The sequence below is a fragment of the Engraulis encrasicolus genome, chromosome 2 (assembly GCF_034702125.1).
Source record: "Engraulis encrasicolus isolate BLACKSEA-1 chromosome 2, IST_EnEncr_1.0, whole genome shotgun sequence".
Taxonomy (NCBI): Eukaryota; Metazoa; Chordata; class Actinopteri; order Clupeiformes; family Engraulidae; genus Engraulis; species Engraulis encrasicolus.
The window spans coordinates 33,491,017-33,513,516 of NC_085858.1; the positions used below are offsets into that span (position 1 = coordinate 33,491,017).

Consider the following 22,500-nt stretch of genomic DNA (forward strand, 5'->3'; position numbering starts at 1 on the left):
GCATCCAAAGGAATAATGTAGATGTCCATTGAGGGCTCCTTCCCTGTAAATGGGAAAGTCACCCTGTGGGTATCCCCAAGTGAGAGAGAGCATCTCCATATGCTCGGCTGCTTTTGATGCGTCACCTCAACCGTAGGACTACCAGAGCGCAACAGACAGAGAGCATCATGGGAGAAAAGCAGACGGGCTGATCGTATAGACTGAGCAGCAGAAAGACCGCATAAGCAACATAACCCACATAAGCAAGTGGAAAAAAATAAACCCCAAGTAAAAAAGGAGACACAAACTAAGGCAAGATGGCGGAGAAGGATGGGCGAAGGCAAAGAGGAGGAAGAAAAAGGGTCGGCCGATGAGGAAGATGATGATGAAGATGGGGATGAATAAGAGGGACGAATAAGAGGAAGAGGTGATACCTTGGCTTACCTCATACAACACATACAAACCCCCTCAGGGTGGGGCGGAGTGTAGGCAAGGGGAAGGACACGGGGAGGGATGTGTGTGCATGTGTGTGTGCATGTGCGTGTGTGTGTATGCATGTGTGTGTAGAAATAATAATAATAATAATAGCCGTGTGTGTGAATGCGCGCGCGTGTGTGTGTGTGTGCGTGCGTGCGTGCGTGCGCATTTGTGTCTGTGGGTGTGCGTGTGTCTGTGTACAGGGTAAGGAACAGTAGGGTGGGAGTAGTAGAGGTCTAAAAGGAAAGCGGTCGGCGGGAAGGGAAGGGAAGGAGAGGGCAATGGTAGGCACCTGCTTGAGCTCACAGCTGGAGTTGGGGTTGCGGCGGATTACGGACCTGGAGCCGCCCGGAGCGTAAGCAGAGTTTACCCAGGAATGAGAGCGGTCAATCCCCTGCTCAGAGGACCACACACACACACACAGACCACACACACAGGGTACAAAGACATACACACAGACACACACAGGCCACAGGGGGTACAGACAGACGGTGTAGGGAGGCAGGGAGGGAGGGAGGGTTGATGGGGGGGGGAAGGAGGGACACGATGAAAGGGTGGACATCGGGAGAAACGAGGGAGTCATCACAGTGGAGGGAGAGACAAAGGGGGGAGACGGGGTAGGAGGGACACACACAAGTAGACAGCAGAGAAGCATCATTGGCAAAGGCTCTAGCGCCCCCTTTTGCACAGGAATGCACATTCGCATACAAAGGAACATGAAAACTATTTGGCAATCAAAGACATCAAGAGAGATCGAGATCCTCTGCAGATCGACAAGACTTCAGTGGAGAGCACGGGAAGGCCTTAAGAGGAGAAACAGGAAACGCATCACAGGACAGGAAGCCTCGCCATGGTCAAACAGGAAGTAAAGCTATAAGCAGCAGCAGTAAAATCAGGGTGGGCGGGCCAGCCAACATAAGACACAGAGATAATTATCTTTTTTGCAGTATGCTGGATCTCCATTTGTATGTTTTTGTTTTGTTTCTGAGGATAAATCTGTGTTAAAAATTACGTTCGCAGATCATCATTAAAACAGGGACCAGCATTGAATATGGACACTACCACTCTGGATACTTTTCTTATGTACAGTTACGAGACACATCTGAGAGCGACATAGTATTAGCGAATATAACCGGGCAGGAAATATTGTATGCCCTGCTCTTTGGCAAGCAAAATCTTTTTTCCTGCTGAAAGAACCTTTGCACTGTTCACTGTCGCAGCCAGCAAGTCCAAAGTTTTGTTTTAACAGTTACAGCATGACTGGTAGCCAAACAAAACGCGTCACAGAAGCCTCCCAAAAATGCGATCCACTTCCTTTTTTGGCCTTGGGCTTGAAACTTAAAACTTGGGGACTACAACGCCGGCTATTTAACTGTCAGTCGCTCTTTGTGGCTTAACTATATGAAGACTGCTCTAGCTGTACAGCCATATTGTTGTTATTGCAGTGCACACACAAAAAAAACCCTTCAAGCATGTGGCAGATGCATATTTTTGAAAACTCAGTAACATTTGAAATGAAATCAATAAATTGTTGTCCTAAATCAGATCTGGTAGGAGTCAGACTCCCATACAGGTACGTTCCTGTTTCATTCTTCAGTAGTTTAATACAGGATACTGACTGCCTCATTGTAGATGGTCCCTTACACATTACCATCATCATAATATAACACTGGTCCTATGATGGGAAGTAAGTTTAGTTAGTTCAGAATGTGAACATCATTGGTGCAACATTGTGTGTGATTGGGGGTTAATTTCTTGGTCCTTGCTCAGTAAAACCTTTTGAGCGAGTTTCATTTGCAAGGGTTGGCATATAAAACTTGCTCAAAGGATTTTAATGTGCAGTTTACAGTGAGGTTTGACAGTTTACTCAAAGACCTTCAGCCTTTTCGTGCCGGGCATCTATTGATGGTCAGTGCGGTATAATATCTTCCCAGTTGGTGAACTGTGACTGCAGTCCTCCAAGGAGGTAGCAGGACTGCTTCACTGCAAACGAGCCCATATACATTACAACTAGTATAACAAAGAAAAAAACACGCACAGCCGTCTCAACAAAGTTTTGGCTGCAGGACTAGCACAGTCACATGAACAAATTAAAATTAAGTCTGCACACCAAGCCCCTGTTTCTGTTATGTTAATGTGAAGTTTCAGGCATCCTGCCCTTCAGAGTTAGGAAACGTCACATTAAAGGTACACTGTGTGAACTTTTTAGTTGTTTATTTCCAGAATTCATGCTGCCCATTCACTAATGTTACCTTTTTCATGAATACATACCACCACCATCAAATTCTAAGTATTCATTATGACTGGAAAAATTGCACTTTTCATACATGAAAAGGGGGATCTTCTCCATGGTCCGCTATTTTGAATTTCCAGAAATAGCCATTTTTAGCTGCAAAAATCATTGTACTTGGACCATACTAGAAAATATTAGTTAATAACTTTGTAAACTTTCATGTAAAGATCAAATTTGGCAATAGGCAGCCCAGTTTCAATGAGCAACATAGTTGCAGTACCTTTTTTGACCATTTCCTGCACAGTGTCCCTTTAAAATAACAGAAACAGGAGCTTGGTGTGCAGACTTTATTTTCATTTCTTCCCTTATACATTACAATCATAAAATAACTCTGGTTCGATTAGAGAAGTAAGTTGGTTCAGAGTTGATACAGTATTGGTACAACATGGTCAGCCATTAGGGGTTCACGGCTTGGTCCTTGCTCAGTAAAATCTTTTCAGCAAGTTTCATTTGCAAGCTTTGGCATATAAAACTTGCCCAGTGCCTTGTTGACCATGATCATCTGCATCTCCTCCAAGAAATAATAAAGCCTACAATTTGGCACATTCAGTTTTGGGTCAATGATGTTTTAGTAGTAGTACACGTGAGGGTGGTGCAACAGCAGCTAAAGATTTTTTTTGTTTTTAGTGGATCATCTAAAAAGAGGATTATCTAAAAAGCATATTCATTGCAGTGCATCAATTACCAATTACCGGTACTAATTCATTTCTAGGCATTAGCTGTGGTTGTACCATCTGAGCCCCAAAAAACGACATTGGCCCTTTTGTGAAATCCCACTACACAGGAGCACTGGGCCACAGTGGATACGGGGCTACTACTACTGTGGTGGTGTACCTTGCTGATGATAGTGGGGCATTGAGGGCTAACAAGGCTATGCAGTGGGGGTGTACCTTGGTCCTGAAGACAGTGGATATTAGGGGCATTGAGAATACGGGGCTATACTATGGGCCACTGGGGGATCATAGGACTTTGCTGTGGGGGTGTGCCTTGCTGCCGAAGACATTGGATATTTGGGGCATTGAGGGTTAACAGGTCTTTGCTGTGGGGGTGTACTTTGATGATGATGGTGGATATTTGGGCCACTGGGGGTGTGCTGATCAGTCAGTTATTGGGTGGGTTTAGGTTCCACCTACTGTTAATGTTCGGTACTGCATCTATCATTTCTTATTTCCTTTTGTTTACAAAACGTACTTCCTGTCCAACCATCCTGTTGCTGTGCAAATGCTTACCTCGTTTGATTCTTCTGTTTCAATCCAAAGACTGGAACTATCAGTAAGTTTCTTCTAGAAACCTTGGCAATACGTTTTAAATGTTATTGTAACATTGAAAGTAATGGTAAAAATGCCACATTTCGTTTCTACTGAGATCGCTATTTAAAAGGTGTGAATTGTGCTAATCGCCGATCATTAGCTATGGTGCTTAGCTAAATTGTCCAGCCTCTTAACCTTTGTTAGGCCTTGTTTGCCGTATTTTATACATTGTATTTCACATGTAAACATTCCTACTATAATTTTACATACTTACCTGTTAAATTATCTGTGTTTTAGTCTTCTTGAATAGAATGTTAAAGTTCGCCTGATTAGCTGATTTAACTTGGGCTTCCCTATCTTTATCATAGCCTGTGACAATCAGTGCCTACTTTCCTGACTAGACCTATAAAGAAAATACTTACCTTAGTACCTGTAAAAGGAAAACAGATTTTATCCTGTGGATTGTATTCATTCATTTCCTAAATGTACCCTATATGTTTGATTCTGTTTCAGTTTTACAAAATTGTTAAGATTCAGCAAGACTTCACTAAACCTCACAAACTGGAAACACACTTCGAGTCTTAATTCTTTGTTCGCTATCTGTCAAGAATACTCCAGTATTGCCGGGACAGAATAGTAAAATGATAACCACTCTAAAAGGATAAGCAGTTGAACAACAGTGAACAGCACAGCAGAAGCATACAAGATGAGCCAACTGGGTCAAGAGGAAGGTCAGTCTCAGTTGGAGACAAGATCTCATGCCTCAGGTTCAACTTCACACAAATCCTCCAGATCATCAACCAGGACATCATCCAGCATTGCTGCAACAAGAGCCAGGGCTAAGGCTGAAGCAGCTAAAACTAAGGTATCATTTGAAGAGAAGGAGGCAGCAATGATAAGAGAAAGGGCTGAAAAGGAGGCAGCGATGATGAGAGAAAGGGCTGAAATCGATGCACGTCTTCATGTGTTAGAGCAAGAGAAAGAAGCAGCTGCAGCATCAACAGAGGCAGCTGTCTATGAAGAAGCAGCAGCAGAGCTCGAACAAAGACAAAACAACGATCTTGTTGAGTTACAGGATCTAGCTCTTTATGATCCAATGACACGCACAGAAGACTATGTCGAAACTCAGCCATTCGATGCCCATCCACCACGATCGCCATCAGCCCCTAGCCCACAGCACTTAATTGCTCCGCATGCACCAGTGACCTTTCGACCCCCCAGCCACAAAGACCAAGATTCACTGTACGAATCTTTCGTAGAGGAAAATGAACTCAGAGGCACAACTACTGGTCGCCATGCTGCTCATTCTGCTCCAAAGACATTTTTTCCAAAGCAGGAAAATTCACCTGTTCCTCCAGACATTAAAAGGAAAGACACAGAACCTAACCCCCCAGCCTTACATCCCAACCAGGGTAACAAATGCTCACCTCAAAACCCACAAACCCATGTCTTGGCCCAGTATCTCATGAGAAGAGAGATGGTGAGCTCAGGGCTCCTTGCCTTTGACGACAGCCCAGAGAATTACTGGGCATGGAAGGCCTCGTTCATTGCTGCGACAAAGGAGCTAAACCTATCTGAGTAGGAAGAGCTCAACCTACTGATCAAATGGTTGGGGCCCCAGTCGTCAGCTCAGGCCATGAGGATTAGGGCGGTGCATGTAAATAATCCCAGGCGTGGTGTGTGGATGGTATGGGAGCGTTTGGAGGAAATTTATGGAAGCCCAGAGGTGATAGAAGACGCCTTAATGAAAAGACTGGATGCCTTTCCTGTTATCTCCAACAACGACACACACAAGCTGAGAGAGTTAGGCGACTTGTTGAAAGAGCTACAAGGTGCAAAGGCAGAGGGGTTCCTACCTGGACTCATGTATCTCGATACAGCTAGAGGGGTGAATCCTATCGTTGAAAAGCTTCCCTTCTCACTACGAGAACGATGGATGACACAGGGATCCAGATACAAGGAGCGATATCACGTGCCTTTCCCGCCATTCAGCTACTTTGTTGAATTTGTATGTTCCCAGGCCAAGACTCGCAATGATCCCAGTTTCGCGTTCAGCCTTTCCTCTACCCCCAGTCAACCCAAAGGTGAGAGAGACCAAAAGCACATCCACAAACCTGCAGTAATAGTTAAGAAGACTGACGTCGCAGCCGCAGGTGGGGCGTCTCAGGACGGCATGTCTTTGAAGACAGAACCAGACAAAGAATGCCCTATACATCACAAACCGCACCCGCTAACAAAATGCCGTGGCTTCCGACTAAAGCACCTGGATGAGAGGAAAGCCTACCTAAAGGAGAACTCAATCTGCTTCAGATGTTGTGCAAGCACTAAGCATATCGCCAAAGACTGCAAAACCACACTGCAATGCACAGAGTGTCACAGCGACATGCACATCTCAGCTATGCATCCTGGTCCAGCGCCGTGGTCACCTTATGGACAGGCTGAACACTCACCGGGGAATGACCAGAGCGGGGAGCATGGTGGGGAGCAAAGCGGGGAGAGTGGAGTTACAGCACCCCCAGTTGTCAGTTCCAAATGCACAGAGATATGTGGCGACGCGCCCCATTCTAGATCCTGTTCCAAGATCTGCCTGGTCAAAGTTTCACAGGCTGATAATCCAAGCATTTTTCACAAAGTATACGCTGTACTCGATGACCAAAGCAATCGATCCTTAGTGAAATCAGAGTTCTTCAGTCTGTTGGGCATTAACAGCAAGGCATCCCCTTACACGCTAAAAACATGCTCGGGCAGAGTGGAGACTGCTGGACGGAAAGCGACTAACATCATCGTGGAATCTCTCGATGGGAAGACCAAAGTCACATTGCCCACGTTGCTGGAGTGTGAATACCTACCTGGCGACCGGTCAGAGATCCCCACACCTGAGTGCGCCCAATACTTCCCTCACCTCAGACCAGTGGCTGACAAGATCCCTCCACTTGACAACACGGCACCCATTCTTCTGCTACTAGGTCGCGATATCTTGAGCGTGCACAAGGTACGCGAGCTGTGTAATGGGCCACACCACTTGCCTTATGCGCAGCGCCTTGATCTTGGCTGGGTCATAGTAGGGGAGTTGTGTCTGGGTGACGCTCATAAGACTGAGGAAGTCAATACTTACAAGACCCATGTCCTTCGTAATGCACACCCTTCCTTCCTGAAGCCATGCACTAACATCATCCACGGCAGGGAGAAGGCACACAAGCGCTGTAGCACGTCTTCTGGGAGGGGCAGCTCCAGTTCCAGCAACACGCAGCCAGCTCCTGCCCCTGCTCCACACAGCCCCCAGCCAGCTCCATGGGGTCGCCGACCGTCCTCTGCTCCCGTGGCTTGGTGTCTCCAGCCTGCTCCAGCTCCACGGGGTCACCAGCCAGCTCCTGCTCCTGCGCCAAGGTGCCTCCAGGCTGCTCCAGCTCCACGGGGTCACCAGCTGGCTTCTGCTCCTGCACTGTGGTGTCTCCAGCCTGCTCCAGCTCCACCGGGTCACCAGCCACCTCCTGCTCCTGCGCCAAGGTGCCTCCAGGCTGCTCCAGCTCCACGGGGTCACCAGCTAGCTGCTGCTCCTGCACTGTGGTGTCTCCAGCCTGCTCCAGCTCCACGGAGTCACCAGCCACCTCCTGCTCCTGCGCCATGGTGTCTCCAGCCTGCTCCATCTCCACAGGGTCACCAGCCATCTTCTGCTCCTGCACCATGGTGTCTCCAGCCTGCTCCAGCTCCACGGGGTCTTCAGCCAGCTTCTGCTCCTGCGCCATGGTGTCTCCAGGCTGCTCCAGCTCCACGGGGTCACCAGCCATCCTCTGCTCCTGCGCCCTGGTGTCTCCAGCCTGCTCCATCTCCATGGGGTCACCAGCTAGCTCCTGCTCCTGCACTGTGGTATCTCCAGCCTGCTCCAGCTCCACGGGGTCACCAGACACCTCCTGCTCCTGCGCCATGGTGTCTCCAGCCTGCTCCATCTCCACAGGGTCACCAGCCATCTTCTGCTCCTGCGCCATGGTGTCTCCAGCCTGCTCCAGCTCCACGGGGTCGTCAGCCAGCTCCTGCTCCTGCGCCAAGGTGCCTCCAGGCTGCTCCATCTCCACAGGGTCACCAGCTAGCTCCTGCTCCTGCTCCTGCTCCTGCTCCTGCGCCGAGGTGTCTCCCTCCAGCTCCACGGGGTCACCAGCCATCTTCTGCTCCTGCGCCCTGGTGTCTCCAGCCTGCTCCAGCTCCACGGGGCCACCAGCCATCTTCTGCTCCTGCGCCATGGTGTCTCCAGCCTGCTTCAGCTCCACGGGGTCACCAGCCAGCTCCTGCTCCTGCGCTATGGTGTCATTGGCCGGCTCCTCCTTCAGTTCCTGCACTGCACTGTCACCGGCCGGCTCCTGTTGCTGCTCCGCGGGGTGCCTGGTCGGGCTTCAGCGGTGAGGGAGGTGGACCTCAGATAAACCCAGCCTTCAGGAAGGTGACATTGTTTTGATAAGGGACAGTCAAGCAAAGTTCTTTATGCCATAGTTAAGACTCTATGCCAAGAGCTAATTAAGGAGTTCCTTAGACCCATTTTCCATGACCTATGTTGTCTTAAATAGTGGTATACAAGTACTATATACCAAGCGGGGAGTGTGCTGACCAGTCAGTTATTGGGTGGGTTTAGGTTCCACCTACTGTTAATGTTCGGTACTGCATCTATCATTTCTTATTTCCTTTTGTTTACAAAACGTACTTCCTGTCCAACCATCCTGTTGCTGTGCAAATGCTTACCTCGTTTGATTCTTCTGTTTCAATCCAAAGACTGGAACTATCAGTAAGTTTCTTCTAGAAACCTTGGCAATACGTTTTAAATGTTATTGTAACATTGAAAGTAATGGTAAAAATGCCACATTTCGTTTCTACTGAGATCGCTATTTAAAAGGTGTGAATTGTGCTAATCGCCGATCATTAGCTATGGTGCTTAGCTAAATTGTCCAGCCTCTTAACCTTTGTTAGGCCTTGTTTGCCGTATTTTATACATTGTATTTCACATGTAAACATTCCTACTATAATTTTACATACTTACCTGTTAAATTATCTGTGTTTTAGTCTTCTTGAATAGAATGTTAAAGTTCGCCTGATTAGCTGATTTAACTTGGGCTTCCCTATTTTTATCATAGCCTGTGACAATCAGTGGGGTCACCAGCTTCCGACTAAAGCACCTGGATGAGAGGAAAGCCTACCTAAAGGAGAACTCAATCTGCTTCAGATGTTGTGCAAGCACTAAGCATATCGCCAAAGACTGCAAAACCACACTGCAATGCACAGAGTGTCACAGCGACATGCACATCTCAGCTATGCATCCTGGTCCAGCGCCGTGGTCACCTTATGGACAGGCTGAACACTCACCGGGGAATGACCAGAGCGGGGAGCATGGTGGGGAGCAAAGCGGGGAGAGTGGAGTTACAGCACCCCCAGTTGTCAGTTCCAAATGCACAGAGATATGTGGCGACGCGCCCCATTCTAGATCCTGTTCCAAGATCTGCCTGGTCAAAGTTTCACAGGCTGATAATCCAAGCATTTTTCACAAAGTATACGCTGTACTCGATGACCAAAGCAATCGATCCTTAGTGAAATCAGAGTTCTTCAGTCTGTTGGGCATTAACAGCAAGGCATCCCCTTACACGCTAAAAACATGCTCGGGCAGAGTGGAGACTGCTGGACGGAAAGCGACTAACATCATCGTGGAATCTCTCGATGGGAAGACCAAAGTCACATTGCCCACGTTGCTGGAGTGTGAATACCTACCTGGCGACCGGTCAGAGATCCCCACACCTGAGTGCGCCCAATACTTCCCTCACCTCAGACCAGTGGCTGACAAGATCCCTCCACTTGACAACACGGCACCCATTCTTCTGCTACTAGGTCGCGATATCTTGAGCGTGCACAAGGTACGCGAGCTGTGTAATGGGCCACACCACTTGCCTTATGCGCAGCGCCTTGATCTTGGCTGGGTCATAGTAGGGGAGTTGTGTCTGGGTGACGCTCATAAGACTGAGGAAGTCAATACTTACAAGACCCATGTCCTTCGTAATGCACACCCTTCCTTCCTGAAGCCATGCACTAACATCATCCACGGCAGGGAGAAGGCACACAAGCGCTGTAGCACGTCTTCTGGGAGGGGCAGCTCCAGTTCCAGCAACACGCAGCCAGCTCCTGCCCCTGCTCCACACAGCCCCCAGCCAGCTCCATGGGGTCGCCGACCGTCCTCTGCTCCCGTGGCTTGGTGTCTCCAGCCTGCTCCAGCTCCACGGGGTCACCAGCCAGCTCCTGCTCCTGCGCCAAGGTGCCTCCAGGCTGCTCCAGCTCCACGGGGTCACCAGCTGGCTTCTGCTCCTGCACTGTGGTGTCTCCAGCCTGCTCCAGCTCCACCGGGTCACCAGCCACCTCCTGCTCCTGCGCCAAGGTGCCTCCAGGCTGCTCCAGCTCCACGGGGTCACCAGCTAGCTGCTGCTCCTGCACTGTGGTGTCTCCAGCCTGCTCCAGCTCCACGGAGTCACCAGCCACCTCCTGCTCCTGCGCCATGGTGTCTCCAGCCTGCTCCAGCTCCACGGGGTCACCAGCCACCTCCTGCTCCTGCGCCATGGTGTCTCCAGCCTGCTCCAGCTCCACGGGGTCGTCAGCCAGCTTCTGCTCCTGCGCCATGGTGTCTCCAGGCTGCTCCAGCTCCACGGGGTCACCAGCCATCCTCTGCTCCTGCGCCCTGGTGTCTCCAGCCTGCTCCATCTCCATGGGGTCACCAGCTAGCTCCTGCTCCTGCACTGTGGTATCTCCAGCCTGCTCCAGCTCCACGGGGTCACCAGACACCTCCTGCTCCTGCGCCATGGTGTCTCCAGCCTGCTCCATCTCCACAGGGTCACCAGCCATCTTCTGCTCCTGCGCCATGGTGTCTCCAGCCTGCTCCAGCTCCACGGGGTCGTCAGCCAGCTCCTGCTCCTGCGCCAAGGTGCCTCCAGGCTGCTCCATCTCCACAGGGTCACCAGCTAGCTCCTGCTCCTGCTCCTGCGCCCTGGTGTCTCCAGCCTGCTCCAGCTCCACGGGGTCATCAGCCAGCTCCTGGTCCTGCGGCAAGGTGTCTTCAGGCTGCTCCAGCTCCACGGGGCCACCAGCCATCTTCTGCTCCTGCGCCATGGTGTCTCCAGCCTGCTTCAGCTCCACGGGGTCACCAGCCAGCTCCTGCTCCTGCGCTATGGTGTCATTGGCCGGCTCCTCCTTCAGTTCCTGCACTGCACTGTCACCGGCCGGCTCCTGTTGCTGCTCCGCGGGGTGCCTGGTCGGGCTTCAGCGGTGAGGGAGGTGGACCTCAGATAAACCCAGCCTTCAGGAAGGTGACATTGTTTTGATAAGGGACAGTCAAGCAAAGTTCTTTATGCCATAGTTAAGACTCTATGCCAAGAGCTAATTAAGGAGTTCCTTAGACCCATTTTCCATGACCTATGTTGTCTTAAATAGTGGTATACAAGTACTATATACCAAGCGGGGAGTGTGCTGACCAGTCAGTTATTGGGTGGGTTTAGGTTCCACCTACTGTTAATGTTCGGTACTGCATCTATCATTTCTTATTTCCTTTTGTTTACAAAACGTACTTCCTGTCCAACCATCCTGTTGCTGTGCAAATGCTTACCTCGTTTGATTCTTCTGTTTCAATCCAAAGACTGGAACTATCAGTAAGTTTCTTCTAGAAACCTTGGCAATACGTTTTAAATGTTATTGTAACATTGAAAGTAATGGTAAAAATGCCACATTTCGTTTCTACTGAGATCGCTATTTAAAAGGTGTGAATTGTGCTAATCGCCGATCATTAGCTATGGTGCTTAGCTAAATTGTCCAGCCTCTTAACCTTTGTTAAGCCTTGTTTGCCGTATTTTATACATTGTATTTCACATGTAAACATTCCTACTATAATTTTACATACTTACCTGTTAAATTATCTGTGTTTTAGTCTTCTTGAATAGAATGTTAAAGTTCGCCTGATTAGCTGATTTAACTTGGGCTTCCCTATCTTTATCATAGCCTGTGACAATCAGTGCCTACTTTCCTGACTAGACCTATAAAGAAAATACTTACCTTAGTACCTGTAAAAGGAAAACAGATTTTATCCTGTGGATTGTATTCATTCATTTCCTAAATGTACCCTATATGTTTGATTCTGTTTCAGTTTTACAAAATTGTTAAGATTCAGCAAGACTTCACTAAACTTCACAAACTGGAAACACGCTTCGAGTCTTAATTCTTTGTTCGCTATCTGTCAAGAATACTCCAGTATTGCCGGGACAGAATAGGGGGTTAACAGGTCTTTGCTGTGGGGGTGTACCTTGGTCCTGAAGACAGTGGATATTTGGGGCATTGAGGGTTAACAGGTCTTTGCTGTGGGGGTGTATCTTGCTGATGATAGTGGATATTTGGGCCACTGGGGGTTAACAGGTCTTTGCTGTGGGGGTGTACTTTGATGATGACATTGGATATTTGGGCCACTGGGGGTTAACAGGACTTTGCAGTGGGGGTGTACCTTGCTGCCGATGATCCTCTGCACCTCCTCGTCGGGGGTGGGGGTGGTGGCCAGGTCGGGGTTGGAGTTGCTGATGCTCTTGGAGCGCGACAGGTGCAGGCTGGTGGGGCGCGCCGTGGCACGGGACAGGGTGGCATACTGGATGGGCACCTCGTAAGTCGGAGTGGTCGCTACAGGAGAGCAGAGGAGAGCAGAGGAGAGGAGAGGAGAGGAGAGGAGGAGAAGGGGTAGATGGGTAGATGAAGAGAGGAGGACTTGAGGTTGGCCGATACGATTATTTTTTCATGGACGCAACACAAATATTATTTTAAGATTCACAGGTGTGGCTGATAAGATCTTCCGATGGCCTAATAATATTATATATTATTAATAACATTATCATATAGTACTGTATATGCCTTCTCAACTTCTACTGTACTTGTATTGTGACTGCACTCTTGGGTACTCATTGAATGATGTAAAAAATGAAAAGGCAAAAGACCTTTGAAAAGCCAAGATTAGAAAACCGTTCTGCCTTTATAAATTGTAATAAAGTGTTAGTAATAGCATTGGTGCATTCTCAAAAAATAACTGCAACAACTTCTCATACAATACTAAAACAATCCATCCTATTGTTAAACAGCAGGCATGTATGTGTAACACATGCCACTGCAATCACCTGCTTAACCTGCTTGAGGCCTTTCTCAAACTTACACGTCACACTTCATCATCACAGACTGAAACTCTGTGTTGCCACCCTCTGAACTCCTTACAAGGGGATAGGATGTCATTATTGAGTGATTAATCGTAAATGATGACACTCTGGGAAACATGTGGAGGAAAAAAACAGCTGATAAGCAGTAACACTGAGTTTATAGTGAAGGTGAAAAAAAGGCTCTTGACATGAACAACTGTTGGAAAATAGAGGCTTTCATAGCACTGTATGGTACTGTTGGGCACTTTTGCACAAATTGACTAAATACAAGATGAATAGGATGAATAAGATGTGGTATTCAGATGGCCACAAAGCATTCCACTAAATAATAATCTAATCCCAACCCCATACAAGCCTGTGGCGAGCTCTGCCCTGGTTGCAGTTGCAGTATTTTACCATTGGGGGGCGACATGGGCTCGGCGGTGGGCAGGTGGAAGGAGTAGTGGATGTAGGAGAGCAGCAGGTGGTTGCGGCCGTGGTGGTCCTGGTTCCCCTCCAGGTTCTTGTGGATCTGGTTGACCAGCAGGGCCATGGCCTCGAAGGCAGCCCGGCCCAGGTTCACTACACGCCACGGGGTACAGGGCAGAGAGAGGCAGAGAGAGACAGAGAGAAAGAGAGTGAGAACCATAAATAGTAAGAAGTCGATTAAAATGTGTTTTCGTGTCAATATAATAATATAGAATATGTATGCTGTATATACCATGTTAATTATTTATAAAACATATTAAATGTAAAACAAGAAGTGAAGTGAAATATTACTTCTTTTCTGCATCTCTGTACAGCACTTTGAACTGTCTAAGGCATTTTGAATGCGCTTTATAAACTAAACTTGCTTTTACCCAGATAACTTTCCAAACAAGCAGCATCCCAGCTCAAAACAAACGGACAAAGTGGCTCTACCAACAAACAAACCCATCCATGACACTACAAACACCCCACACCGCCCTGTACAACACTTTGACCTTTTGAATGCGCTTTTAACCTAAACTTGCTTTGACTTAACTATTGATGCCAAATAACTGCCCAAACAAGCAGCATCCCAGCTAAAAACTGCAAAGTGGTCCTCTCCACCAACCAACAAATAAACCCATACACGACACTACAAATACCCCACACCCCACCTCCTCCTCCCCCTCCCACCTCCCCCTCCCCCTCCGCCTCCACCTCCCCCTCCGCCTCACCGATCTGGCCGGCGATGACGGGCGGGTGCACGATGAGCAGGATGAGCTTGCTGAGCAGCTGGTGCAGAAAGCGGACGCAGGTGTCCAGCAGCGCCCCCTTGAGGGCCGCCATGCTGGCCTTTAGCTCAGCCTCCACGTTGGCCTCGCTGATGATCACGTCCTTCAGCCTGAACGGGAACGAGTACTCCTCCAGCACGTAGACTAGCGTGAAGAACTTATCCAGGTGGGGGTCCTGAGGAACACATATACACAAATGAGAATACATTTAGACACACACACACACACACACACACGAATTAACGAGTACTCCTCCAGCACGTACACCAGCGTGAAGAACTTGTCCAGGTAAGGTTCCTTAGAAACACGCACGCACGCACACACACAGATACACACATACATGCACACACTAGAGAATGACATTTTTCAGGAATTCCCGTGGGTCCCGCGTGTCCTGCGGGATTCCCGCGGGATGGGAGTCAAAATTTTAAAGATGAACGGGAGCGGGCAGGAGCGGGAATAAAGATGAATGGGAGCGGGCAGGAGCGGGAATAAAAATGAATGACAGCGGGAATGCTTGCTTATTTTTTCATTAAAAAAGCCTATGAAACGGGAGTGGGGTTGATTTTGAGTGGGAGTGGGCAGGATTGGGAGACATTCTTTTCAGGACGGGACGGGATGGGATTTGTTTCTTTTACTCCACTCCGGGACGGGACGGGATGGGATTTTTTTTTCTGGGACGGGAGTGAAAATCCACTCCCATGTCATGCTCTAGCACACACACACACCATCGTACACACTATAAGTCACGTTGAGCTTGGTGGCTTAAAATTGGCCTCTCTGTATTTTTGTACCTGTGCGTGTGCACAGAATAAAAATAAGTCTGAGTTTATAGTAGGGGTGGGTAATATGACGATATGAAATCGTGAATCGCGGAATGGAGTACAAGAACGTCTCGAATCTGCCAAAGTGGAGAAATCGTATAGATCATCTTGTAGTCACAAATGCTTACAATCAGTATCAGAGTGATGTCTACTTACTTAGTCTTGTTGTCTTCACTTTTATTCTTTACATTATTGTATTTCAATGTTGCATTGAGTTTCAGTGTGTTTACATTTAATGAATTGCTGATTACAAATTGCAAGTCTATAACATGCCTGTTTTTGTTTTTTTGTTGCTTTTATTTTTTAGATGGAAGATTGTGATAAAAAATCGTAATCAAGATTTTAGGTTACAAATCGTGATATGACATTTGTCTTATCGCCCACCCCTAGTTTATAGCATTAAAATAAACTGCTACGCCTGTATCACAGTCAGTTGTGCATAGCCATAGTGTGTCTGAGTGCAGGCCATACCTGAGTGTGGACAGATGAGACCGCTGTCACCTCCACATTGAAGACTCCCTTGTGGTTATCCACCCACTTCATCCCTGGCAGCTGGACCTGGCACAGTAATACAGACATGATTACATGTTATACAAGTGAGAATATGTAACGTATAACACCACATACACATACTGTACATGCAAATACAACCATCACAATACAGGCATGTTTACACATTATGTAAGGGTTAACGTTCGGCGAGAAGGTCGCTACCGTGGAATAGCAGCACGACAGAGAGAATCTTAAGACCCCGACGCGGAGCGGAGGGGTCTTGTTCTCTCTGAAGTGCTGCTATTCCACAAAGCGACCGACTCGCCGAAAGTTAACCCGCTTATTATATGGATATACTTAAATGATTCACACATGGCGGGGGCATTTCTTTAGGCCTATTTAATGTTAAGATTGTTGCTGCGCAAAACAAAACAGTGCCGTTGTGGAACACCGCTAGGCAACAGCTAGGTAGCCAGGGCAACAGGTGTTGTCTATCACAGCAGCTGATTAGAGTCTTGTTGAAAAGTCGCTTTAGCAGTGAAAAGTCTTGTTGCCATTGACAGCGGTCTGTTATAGACCAACCCGTCCGTTATCGAAAAATAACAGACGTGCGAACGTTGGGGAGCCCCGTTGAAATGAATGGAGCATTCGACCGATGACGTCACAACCATATAATAAGCAGTAATAACTAGCGACACATACGGTAGCAGGCGAAACGAGCGAGGCGAAGAGAGGCGAAATTCAGTGTTCCATTCTGACAGCTCAACTGTCATCAGGTCGCCACGGCGAATCAAATGGTATGAAACAGTTATGTTGTTGATTTGATTGGCTCCTGCAGCCGAAATGTGCTGCTTATTTGCTCAATATCAACCTTAATTCAATAATTTCACTTCGCTTCACTCCTGCTCGCTTGCATTTAACCCCCCCACCCTATAGGAATGGCGAAGTAATCTTCGCTCGGCAAAATCGTGGCTATGTATCCCTAGTGCAAGACTACAAAACTTACAATAATATAAACATACACCTCAATATAGTACCTGACCTATGGTCAAGGACACGCATGTGTAACTGCACACAAGCAAAGAGCTTGGATGGATCAAAGGGCATAGTGACTGTATAGTAGAGGCCTTCAGTATTGACTTGACATGAAACACACACATGCCCACGGATATGCATGTACATGCACACACGCGTGCAAGCAGCACACGCATACGCGAACACAGAGGAGCTGGCAGGGTGTAGACTTCTCCAAGGATATGGGTAGACCTTTTTAAGATGGCTTAAATCAAGAGTGAGGACAGAATAAGTCTGCAGTTGCACACACACACACACACACACACACACACACACACACACACACACACACACACACACACACACACACACACACACTAGAGGTGATGACACAGCATCAGGGTGGAGGTTTCCATTTGGAAAGGCAGTGCACACACACACACACACACACACACACACACACACACACACACACACACACACACACACACACACACACACACACACACACACACACACACACACACACACACACACACACACACACACACACACGGCTACAGGGAGACTTACGTCAGGCGTGAGGACGGAGTAGCTGGGCGGAGGTTTCTCCACGGAGACGGGAAGGCTGAAGGTGCCCGTGCGGAGCCGGCCATGCTGCATCAGAGGGATCCACTGTGGAACACAACACACACACACACACACACACACACACCCACACACACACACACACACACACACACACACACACACACACACACACACACACCCACACAACATCAGAAGGATCCACACAGTGGAAACAAACACACACATACACAAACACACAAACATGCGTGACGCACGCAGGCCTGTGCGACGCATGCACACAATTCTGGAAATAAACTACTACAAATATTTCACAATGCACCTTTAATCCAGCCCAAGACAAAAATATAAATGTCTTGCCCTTTCCTGTTACTTAGGATTTTTCAAATAAATACCCCAAATACAATACAATTCCAACATGAAGCAGACATTTGCAATGACGAAATTCAGATAAACTTGGCTGAATGTGGCTCCTGAACCAAAATGACTTTGACATCCCTCACATACAGACACACACATACAAAGCCCCTTGTGTGGTGGACTTCTGTGTTTCTAAGGACCTTCCATTTTATCCCATTATAATCATATTTTGGCACTATTTTCCAATATATATTTTGTAGGTGTTTTTTGCCATTATTTGATAGGACAGTTGGAGATGGTGACAGGAGAGTGGGAGAGAGAGATTTGGGAGGATCGGCAAATGACCCATGCCAGAATCGAACCTGGGTCGCCGGTGTAGAAACACAGTGCCCTACCATTGAGCCAGGACAGGGATACATTTTGTCACTTTTAGTTTTGCCATGAACAAAATGAAAACACGCCTAATAGCTGTGATGAGCATCATTATGTTATTGTTAGTCTTATTTTTGGTTAGTTTTCCTACTATGTTGAGAACATTTGGTGCCCACAAGCACAGAAATACAGTATGTGTACACACACACAGGGAGGCATGCACGCACGTACGCACACGCGCACACACACACGAACACACAAACATGAACACACACACATGAACACACACCACTCCCACGGTGACTTTAAGGCAGGTTCCTACACTTTCCGCATGCTCCCCCCTGCTGGGTCCTCTTGTGAGTCACTGTGTAGCGGCGTGCCAAGCTGACGCTAACGCCACCAGCTATTACCACTCCTCCTGGGACTGCCATGCTCCAGTCAACCCCCAGGCGCCACTCCCACACACACACGCACGCGCACACACACACATGCGCACACACACGCGCGCACGTACACACACCCACGCACAAGCGCACGCACAAACACACACGCGCACACATGCATGAGCTCACACACGTACACAAACACACACACACACACACACGTATATATGCACACACTGAATACATTCATAAGCATGCACACGCATACAAGCACACATTTTCCTACTGTATACTGTATGAAACAGCAAACTCATCCACCCACACACTCATACACATACAGTCACACACAACCGTACAACCAAACATACAGTACAAACCCACCCACACACACACACACTTTTACAAAACTGTTCCCGCTGTGACTTAAGTCATCCGTGGCTGCCCTGAGTGAGTGCAGTATTTGAATGTAAAGTGTGTGTGTGTGTGTCTGTGTGTGTGCGCGTGTGCGTGGTCTTTCATCTGCGGTGCTGCGTGGCGGCGGTATACATTATAGCCTGTGGCTGCTCTGTATAGCACTGCGCTGAGGCGTCAACACCAAGCGCCTCGCCTCACGGCGCCCAGCAGGTGAGGAACGCGGTGGCGGGCGGCTTTCATCTACCGGGTAAGGTGACACCGCCGCGCGCCACGGCAACGCAAGGGGAAGGGAAGGGAAAGGCAAGGAAAGGCAAGCCAACAACAAAGGAAGTGAGGGGGAGGCAGGTTTGAGTGTGTGTGTGTGTGTGTGTGTGTGTGTGTGTGTGTGTGTGTGTGTGTGTGTGTGTCTTTTTGTGTAGTAGGGTTGTGTGCCTTCATTTGTGTCTGTTTGGAGCGTTGTGTGTCGTTTTGAAGAGCTGTATGTGTGACTTTGTATGTGTATGTGTACACGTGACTGTGTGTGTGTGTGTGTGTGTGTGTGTGTGTGTGTGTGTGTGTGTGTGTGTGTGTGTGTGTGTGTGTGTGTGTGTGTGTGTGTGTGTGTGTGTGTGTGTGTGTGTGTGTGTGTGTCCATATATCCATATGAGGATTGTTGGTGGTCCCCTGTGGTCAGTGAGTGTGTTTTGCCAAACAGTGCCAGACGGCCCGGTCCTGGTGTAACAGGCTGGCAACGCTGGGGGGCGGGGAGGCCAGGGAGAAAAAAAGGAAAAACAAATCCAAAAAAGAACAGGAAAAAAGGTGTGTGTGAGAGAGAGAGAGAAAGAGAGAGAGAGATAGCGAGAGAGAGCACGCGAGTGCGTACTTCTGTGTATGTGTGCTTGAGTGTGTATGCATGCGCATGTGTGTGTGTGCGTGTGTGCGCGTGTGTGCGCGTGTGTGCGTGTGTGTGTGTGTGTAGTGTGAGTACGTGTGTGCGTGGGTGGATTGGCTAATGCCATGTGGCCAATTCAGGTTTAGCAGGCTGGGAGATGAAAGAGGTGGTTAGGGGCTTGGAGAATCTAGATCCTCAGGAGAGAGGAGGAGAGGAAAAGAGAAGAAGAGAAGAGGAAAGGAGAAGAGAGGGGGGGGGGGGACTCACTGGCGTCTCTCTCCATCTAGGGAGAGAAGAGCAGGAGACGTAGCTGGCCTAAAAGCAGCAAGGGCAAACCTGTCCCAGGGCATCAGGAAAGCAAAAAAGGAATACTCGGACAAAATAACAACACACTTCAAAGACAGCAGAGATGCACAGAGCCTGTGGCAGGGCATACAGGCCATCACGGACTATAAGCCCGCACCACGAAGCTGTGACAACAACACTTCTCTGCTAAATGACCTGAACAGTTTCTTTGCCCGTTTTGAAGCACAAAATGACACTCATCCACAGAAAACTCCCCCTCCCCCCCATGATCAACCCCTGTACCTGTCCTCTGCCAGTGTGAAGAGGACACTGGCCACCATCAACCCACGCAAAGCAGCTGGCCCAGACAACATACCTGGCCGAGTGTTGAAGGATTGTGCAGAAGAGCTGAAGGATGTCTTCACAGACATCTTTAACATCTCTCTGGAGCAAGCAGTCATCCCATCACTTTTCAAAGCTGCTACCATCATACCCGTGCCGAAGAAATCATCACCATCATGCTTCAATGACTACCGTCCTGTAGCACTGACGCCCATAATCATGAAGTGCTTCGAACGGCTAGTCCTGTCACACATCAAAGCCACCCTACCCCCCACCCTGGACCCCTACCAGTTCGCATACCGAGCCAAGCGATCCACGGAGGATGCAATCTGCTCTGCCCTCCATCCAGCCCTCACCCACTTGGACAATAAAGACTCATATGTGAGAATGCTGTTCATTGACTTCAGTTCAGCATTCAATACCATAATACCACAACAACTCATCAGAAAACTGGACAAACTAGGTTTCAGCACCTCCCTCTGCAACTGGCTGCTGGACTTCCTGATGCAGAGACCACAAGCAGTACAGGTAGGGAATAACACCTCAAGCACCCTGACCCTGAGCACGGGGGCTCCGCAAGGTTGTGTTCTCAGCCCCCTGCTGTTCACGCTGCTGACACATGACTGCACAACGACCCACAGCACTAACCATCTAGTGAAGTTTGCGGATGATACAACACTGGTGGGCCTCATCACTAAGGGCGATGAGACCCACTACAGAGAAGAAGTAGACCTGCTGGCCAGATGGTGCAAAGACAACAACCTCCTGCTGAATGTCAACAAGACCAAGGAGATTGTTGTCAACTTTCAGAGGGTCCAAAAACAACTGCCACCACTGACCATCGACGGTGATGCTGTGGAGAGAGTGAGAGTGCACATCAGCGACGACCTCTCTTGGACCACCAACACTACATCACTGGCGAAGAAGGCCCATCAGCGTCTCTACTTCTTGCGCAAACTAAAGAAGGCAAGTGCTACACCCTCCATCATGACAACATTCTACAGAGGAACCATAGAGAGCGTCGTGTCCAGCTGCATCACAGTGTGGGGAGGAAGCTGCACGGAGAAAAACAGGAAGACACTCCAGCGTGTTGTGAACACAGCGAAGAAGATCATTGGAGTACCACTCCCCTCCCTGCAGGACATTTACACCGCAAGCCTCACCCGAAAAGCACTGATGATCATCAAAGACACAAGCCACCCTGCACACAAACTGTTCAGCCTCCTGCCCTCTGGAAAGAGGTACAGGCGCCTCCGTTCCCGTACCACCAGGCTTGCAAGCAGCACGATGCATCAAGCAATCAAGATACTGAACACTCAACCCACTCTCCCTTCACTGTCAGCCTCTAGCCAGCCAGGCCACTGACAACGCTCCCCCCCCTCATCCCCACCACCATATCTGCGACTGAACATTCCACCTGCACTACTACATCTGTGACTGAACTTTCAACCTGCACTAACTCAAAACATGCACACACACACACACACACACACACACACACACACACACACACACACACCACACACACACACACACACACACACACACACACACACACACACACACACACACACACACACACACACACACACACACAAGCACACTGCACTTTCTGCACAAAACCCAAACATACACACACTGACACACAACTCATACTCACACACATACACACACACACACACACACACATACACAGGTACACACACACAGACGCACACCGCACTTTCTACCTGCACTAAACACACACACACACACACACACACACACACACACACACACACACACACACACACACACACACACACACACACACACACACACACACACACACACACACACACACACACACACACACACACACACACACGCACACAAAACACATACAAACACACACACACATACTGCTGCTGGTGTATTTAATAAAACCTTTTTTAATTATTTATTTTCTTCAAATGCTACTATTACTATGTCAGAACGCTATAAAGGACTTTTAGAAAAATCACAACAAAATACCTCCTCTTAATGTATGTTCTCTACAAGTCTTCTGTTGTCCAGTCTTGCACTTTAAATGTCTGTATGAGCAATGTCTACGTCCATACTGTCTATGTCCATGTA

At 48.4% G+C, this 22,500-nt stretch overlaps 1 protein-coding gene across 6 annotated transcripts in view; it reads right to left on the reverse strand.

The window, feature by feature from the left end:
* The window catches only part of LOC134437622 (dedicator of cytokinesis protein 7-like), a 122,236-nt gene that overhangs the window by 59,006 nt on the left and 40,730 nt on the right, over positions 1–22,500 (reverse strand). For 4 of the 6 annotated variants that reach the window (XM_063187111.1, XM_063187126.1, XM_063187117.1 and 1 more), the window contains exons 18-23: positions 17,344–17,445; positions 15,736–15,822; positions 14,384–14,615; positions 13,599–13,763; positions 12,509–12,678; positions 749–850 (exon numbers count right to left, since the gene is read on the reverse strand). In XM_063187111.1, coding sequence (XP_063043181.1) covers positions 749–850; positions 12,509–12,678; positions 13,599–13,763; positions 14,384–14,615; positions 15,736–15,822; positions 17,344–17,445 — 858 coding nt within the window. The remainder of the gene's footprint in view (positions 1–748; positions 851–12,508; positions 12,679–13,598; positions 13,764–14,383; positions 14,616–15,735; positions 15,823–17,343; positions 17,446–22,500) is intronic. The other 2 variants (XM_063187135.1, XM_063187129.1) reach the window with 1 other exon arrangement.